This window comes from Helianthus annuus, chromosome 1 (assembly GCF_002127325.2).
Source record: "Helianthus annuus cultivar XRQ/B chromosome 1, HanXRQr2.0-SUNRISE, whole genome shotgun sequence".
In the NCBI taxonomy this organism is placed as follows: Eukaryota; Viridiplantae; Streptophyta; class Magnoliopsida; order Asterales; family Asteraceae; genus Helianthus; species Helianthus annuus.
In genome coordinates, this window is record NC_035433.2 from 54,579,475 (window position 1) to 54,585,577 (window position 6,103).

The 6,103-nt window shown below is 31.4% G+C and overlaps 1 protein-coding gene and 2 long non-coding RNA genes across 7 annotated transcripts; all 3 read right to left on the reverse strand.

Annotated features, from left to right (window-relative positions):
• Positions 1-340: 340 nt before the first annotated feature.
• LOC118483313 lies at positions 341-2,860 on the reverse strand. Of its 3 annotated transcripts, none has more exons than XR_004870325.1 (6): positions 2,826-2,860; positions 2,371-2,505; positions 1,880-1,964; positions 1,702-1,791; positions 1,462-1,556; positions 341-428 (listed from the first exon to the last, which is right to left on the reverse strand). It is a non-coding gene; the product is annotated as an uncharacterized LOC118483313 (long non-coding RNA). The 3 variants fall into 3 exon arrangements; XR_004870318.1 differs by having other exon boundaries at positions 2,367-2,505; XR_004870340.1 differs by lacking the exon at positions 341-428 and adding an exon at positions 480-1,127 and having other exon boundaries at positions 2,367-2,505.
• Positions 2,861-3,419: 559 nt separating this feature from the next.
• Positions 3,420-4,059, reverse strand: LOC118483324. 2 transcript variants are annotated; one of them, XM_035979019.1, is made up of 3 exons: positions 3,822-4,059; positions 3,611-3,693; positions 3,420-3,522 (listed from the first exon to the last, which is right to left on the reverse strand). In XM_035979019.1, exons 1-3 carry the CDS (start codon positions 3,952-3,954, stop codon positions 3,436-3,438), a joined length of 303 nt encoding a protein of 100 aa, XP_035834912.1. In that variant the 5' UTR covers positions 3,955-4,059; the 3' UTR covers positions 3,420-3,435. The 2 variants fall into 2 exon arrangements, with proteins under 2 accessions (XP_035834912.1, XP_035834901.1); XM_035979008.1 differs by having other exon boundaries at positions 3,611-3,723; positions 3,822-4,056.
• A 441-nt stretch (positions 4,060-4,500) lies between these two features.
• LOC118483333 lies at positions 4,501-5,744 on the reverse strand. 2 transcript variants are annotated; one of them, XR_004870430.1, is made up of 4 exons: positions 5,467-5,744; positions 4,957-5,022; positions 4,668-4,876; positions 4,501-4,565 (listed from the first exon to the last, which is right to left on the reverse strand). It is a non-coding gene; the product is annotated as an uncharacterized LOC118483333 (long non-coding RNA). The 2 variants fall into 2 exon arrangements; XR_004870421.1 differs by lacking the exon at positions 4,501-4,565 and having other exon boundaries at positions 4,599-4,876; positions 5,467-5,731.
• Between the last annotated feature and the right edge of the window lie 359 nt (positions 5,745-6,103).

Below are 6,103 nucleotides of genomic sequence, written 5' to 3' on the forward strand. Positions count from 1 at the left end.
CGAAATGTCATTGCAGGTAGATGAAAATTATAAATACATATCAAATATAAGACAAAGAAAACAAAAATTGATCATATTCGTTTACATGATTATTAAAAGAATATTAAATTACTGGAACCCAAACTTCTTGCTTAACATATGCAACGCGTCATTCCGGAGGACGAAACAAAGCTTCTTAATGTAAAAAATGTTATATCAAACTTTGATACATAAATCATGTCAAATACAATAAAGTGGCCAATCTTTGAATAAGTCTACTTTACATTGTGTATATAAATAAAATAAATGCAAATAAAATGACATATTACATAGACTACTAACTGTTATATTACGAAATGAAAGAAATGTTGCATTTATTTGGTGCTTCTCTCGGTTTGCTTTGGAAAGATATGAACTATGAAAGAGCTGCTTGTTCTTTGTTATACCGACTGTTAAAAGAGTAGACCAACAATTAGTAATATCGTATTTTATGTGTTGTATACTGCTCTATAGTAAATTAATTCCTATATGAATTAAATTAGGAAATCATCAAATAATTAATAGTTATTATTTTAAGAAAATTTCCACATTACATAATCTAATAAAGTTTCAAACACTTGACCATCAACCCAGTAACACATTCAAATTATAATTTAACACACTAAAAGATAAGTAAACTGCCTCTAATCAAAGATATCTTATTTCACTTGTGCCCATCCATTATTTCACTAATCAAGCCCTCAACTAAGCCCCTTCCATTACACCTCTTTTTGGCACTTGTAGGTGAGAAATAAGTGTATCTGCGTGTTACCTATGTGACAACACTTTTTTTTTTCAACCGAGCCTCCAACCAAGCCTCCATAACACATAGCCTTAGAACTAATATATTCCCAATCATCTCAAAATGAGAAAAAAAGGAAACAATAGTGGAGTAAGAGACAATTTCTAAAAGATAAGAAAATACATTATAATGTCTACGTATTTCAATAATATTATAGCTTAAGCAAAATTATAACTTTAGGTAATTATGATTCATGTCATCAATAATTTGCATGGTCCATTTTGGAGGAGCAACACTTTAACCTCATTAAACCATCATCAGAATCCCTGGCAAACCGGGCGGGTCAGGTGACGGAACCCTAGAACTACTACACAGCAAACACAAAAAAATAAAAATAAGAAATGATCCTATTTTTTAACCGAATTGAGTAAATGTCTTGTTAAGCATTAAGCAATTCAGTTCATGTGTTCCCAAAAGTACCAGACTCTTTACATAATAGTCTATTTTCATGTGTTGTACATTGAGATCTTTTTTACCTCAGTGAAGTATTATATTGTAGTAAAAGGGAAAAACTATTGTAAAATTACTAAATCAACATATTTAAGTTTTACTTTTAAGACCAATTCAGAGACATCATTTGGTATATTTTCAAGTTGAACCAAAAAATCAAGTAATTTCAACATGGACCAAAAATGATTCACAGTAGAACCATTAAGGTGTCTTTCAGGCCTTAAAACTTGTTGCATATCTGCTGCGAATCTTGAATAATTTCGCTTGAACACATGAAGATAAGCACCTTTGAACAAAGCAAGGGTCAAAACAAAAACATTTTCGGTTTAGTATTAAAATTATGCAGGTCATTTAGCTAAATTCTACTCATTTGATCCATTTAAAATAAAACACAAGAAATGCATGTCATCAAAGGAATTCACGAAACTTACAGATAGCCGATAAGTTTAGTAACTTCTAAACCGGCATAAATACATTCATTTAGATTAAACCAACTCCAATGGGAGACTTTCCATACCAACCTGAAATTTTGATACAAACCTACTCTTCAGATTACAAAAATAAATAAATAATATAAAATATAAGAGTGAATGGAGAACACCTACATACCCCAAATACTCGTTTTGACCCGTTTCCCAACCAGTGGCATGTCTACCTTATTAGGAGGGGGAGTGCACAAGCACACCCTAAGGAGCTGTAAAAGGTAAAAAAAAAAAAAGACAGAAAAGTCACATTTGTTTTAAGTGTTAGGTGTGAATTTGTGATTTGAGGGCACTATAGTCATTCAGTGTGGACCTAAAGTATATCAGACAACAAATAAAAGGAACTTTTCTTATCTTTTAAAAAATGGTAATTTTCATTTGTATCCTTTAAAAATTAGTTTCAGTTTTCATTATATCCCTTCAAAAATGAAGATTTTAATACTTGATCTACATTATATATCTACCCAAATCACAATATAAAACCAATTCAGATCACTGAAGTTAATCACACATCATCTTGAATTACCGACCCTGAATTGTTTTAACCCACACAAAATTACCCATTACATGAACCGACCCATGGATATTGCTCAAAGCTCAAAGTAATACTCAACCTACGCAACACATTGTGGGGTCAAATAATGGTGCATGTCCAAGAAAGCATATAAATGTCATCCCCATCATCCATTCCATAGCTCACAATACCATCTCCAGTGCCCTTTTTCTCCACGCACAAGTTCTTCCTACAATAATCTGAAGTTCCTTGTTACTATAACAAAACTCAACAATTTGAGAAACTAACATCTTTAATTCTATTATTACTTCAAAGGTTGGGAATAAGCTGCACATTCAAATCTATTATTACTTCAAAACTTAACCATTTAACATTTAAATACTCGAAACTATTTATACTCGAAACTGTGGATCTTATTAACAAATCTGTTGAGCCGCTTCAAATAATCGAAACTGTTTATTCAGATTCCCGTTCTTATCCAGCTCAAGAATGACGACATTACCACACCTGAACCGCCGATATAAAATTTAATTAGTATAGGTAGCTATTAAGGAAGTACCGTTGATAATGTTGCAGAATCACCCTAGCTTTTTCCTGATGAATACAACCCTATAGAAAAGGATTACAGGTTAGAGCCGACAATGGTGATTCACTTACGTAATTAATAATGGGTCAAATCAGATTATGTTTTGTTCTAATAGATCAAATAAGTTGAACAAAGATATATGGTTGAAAATAAACGGGTCAACCTCGAGGCAGGAAAAAATACATGTATATCTAGTTCACTAACATACAAAAAAATGAAAACGTACGTGAAATTAAAGAGAGTAACAGATTAGACTACCTCGAGGCCTTATATGGCGTTCCACTGTCAAATCGGCTCAACAGGACTTTTCTAACACTTTGGCTAATACTATGTGTAGTAAAAAAAAAACTTGCCTTCCTACATTTCGTGATTGTTTTCCAACCCAAATGTTCATCATCAAAAAGCATTCAAAGCATTCGCACGAGTTCAAGTAATGAACTTGATGGATGAGTATCATTTAATTACAAAAAAAAAACTGCATAGAATTCTCACATTTACCACATTATATACATTAGTGGCCATATTAATTCAATTTAACTACAAAGAAATAAAAAAAATGTATCAGACACAACAATCAACCCATTTACAAATTACACATAACCCAGGTTGAGATTATCACCTCTAATTCACGCTTTCGCCTTAACCATTTGAAATAAAGAGGATACCATTCCTACACAAAACATTATATAAAATTGTTAAAAGTGAAATATCTAGTAAAAGTAATATAAAAACACAGTGTATTAATGCTAAAACCTTACATGGGAAGTCATCAAAGTTTCTACGCACATCTTTGACCCGTTAAAAGGAGGTGCATATTGGTGACTTTGCAGAAGAAGATAAACTGATTTCACATGATCATATCTAAGTTCATCTGAAGAATTATTAAGTGCAATAGTACCTACAGGTTAACCATGAACGAAGGATTTGCATGAGAAAAAAAGTAATCATCAGTCGAAATCGATAACTCACCAAAGAGTTTCTTGCAAATGCATTTGCTGACTTTTGTTTTATTGGCACCAAATATGACACCACCAAGTTGAGTTTTTGATAAACCTTTAGTACTTAATGAACCATGATAGGTACCCATCTTCAATCCATGCATTTATAAATAATAAAATAAAAATATTATAAGCAAAATAGAAAGTTGGTTAAGATATTTTAGCAAACAGATGATAGGATCATATAACTAATAAAAAAACCTTCATTTTCAACATTAATATATCAAAGACACATACCAAGTTCATGAAAGAAAACTTTTAAATCAAACACAACAACATTAATCAATCAAATATATTAGCATTGTTCACTGAAAGATCAAATTGTGAATATTTACTACAAATTTCACATTAACATGTTTTCCCATTTTGAGTACAAAAGTATTTTCAACCAGAAATTTAATACAAAAGACAATACTCATCAGTAAGATCAAAATTTTTGTCTAATACACACATAGTCAATGGTATTGGGGCTTCAATACCATACCTACGAAATGGGAGGAACACTGTCAGGTTCTAGTTCACCGGCGATCCAAAAGATAAAATGTAAGTGAAAATTGATGTTTATAATATAAAAGATAAAATATACTTCTAACTATAATTTAGAAATTTTGGCCAATCGAACTTAACTTACTCTGACTCGTTACCTGTATCCCCTGGCTCCTATGTAGCTTCACCCTTGCACATTCCATTACGGCCATGACTCTATTAACCTTAACTAAAGAAGGGAAAATTTTTCATTTATTTGGCACTGTTTCACTTAAAATTGAGAAACAATTATTAAATAGCATACCAAGTTCTTAATTATAAAATAGCATACCAAGTCAGAGACAATTGAAAAGGCCAGTTTCAACTACCATGTGCACATACAACTTGGTGATTTTCAAAGAGCTTTGATAATTTGACAGAAAGTTAAAACTCTCGACAGTACCTTCCGAATGCATAGATGCCCCTCATTATATGTACGTAAATAAATCTCAAAATACCCTTTGAAGAACTGATAATTAATACGACATTATGAGGCACTGGCTGCAAAAAAAAATTATTATTATAACAATTCTTAAAATCAATTGAAATAATGGTAAAAACATATAAAAGAATATTAGTACCACTTGAGAAGAAGTTGGATCAAGGAGCACCTTAAAGAACCAAGTGCCGAATTGATACGACAATATCTGAAAAAAAAGAAATTAGAATAAAATAACTGTTTAATCATATTATGAACTTTCATTGTATTCATATGTAAAGAAAAAACTGCTGGTAAATTAGAATCTGTATATGAATCAAATAAGCTATCATATTTCAGCAAAGTAACTCTGAAAACAACTAAAAATTCTTCATAGTAAGTAATCATATTGCAGCTAAGTAATTGGATATACATAGTAATTGGATATACATAGTATAAGAATACATCGTCAGAAAATAAGAGAACCTTTAATAATTATTCAACAAACACTGAACGCACCATGAGCATAATTACACTGACCGAACCCAAATGAAATTGAAATTTGGGTTGTTTATCTATTGCTTTCAATTGTAATCCAACAGATCTAGATTTTTTTTATTCTTTTTCTGGTTGAAATTATTTCGTAGATCTACACAAAAACAGAAGAACTTACTTGGCGATTAGGGTTTGTTGATAGAATCAACCACCAGATGGATCAAAGAAGTTGAAGAAGGAGAAGGATGAACATTGGGATCCTGTAGCGTGAAGGAGAAGAATGTTTGGTATTTAGGGTTTCTGAAAAATGAAGTTACGGGAGAGAAGAAAGCGTTAAAAAGGAATATATATGATCCATTTGAAAACATGGGTGACCCAAATGTAGTCGGATCCCGCGTCCAGAGTTGATTTTGGTTTGTGTATTGAGAATTGAGATGGATTCCCTCCCAAAATCAACCTCTAATCCACCATAACATGCCACATCATCAAAGTGGCTTCACCATCCAAGGACAAATAGCCCAAATCATCTCCTTTATTAATATATATAGATTTACAAATATAGGTAAACCATTACTTTTTATAATATAGAATTTACAAATATCGTTGTTTTTTTATTCATAGAAGTTTTTCGTATTATATAAATCAATTAGTCAACGTACATATTGTTTTTGTTATTTTATAGACGTTAGATGTCGTTTTTCATTTTTTTTTTCGTTTAGCCTATTACCTATACATTCCAGTTACTACAACAAACTCCTCTATGGTTATCGTTTATAATCTTTCTTGGAAACGAGATCTATAGATATCTATAGTTT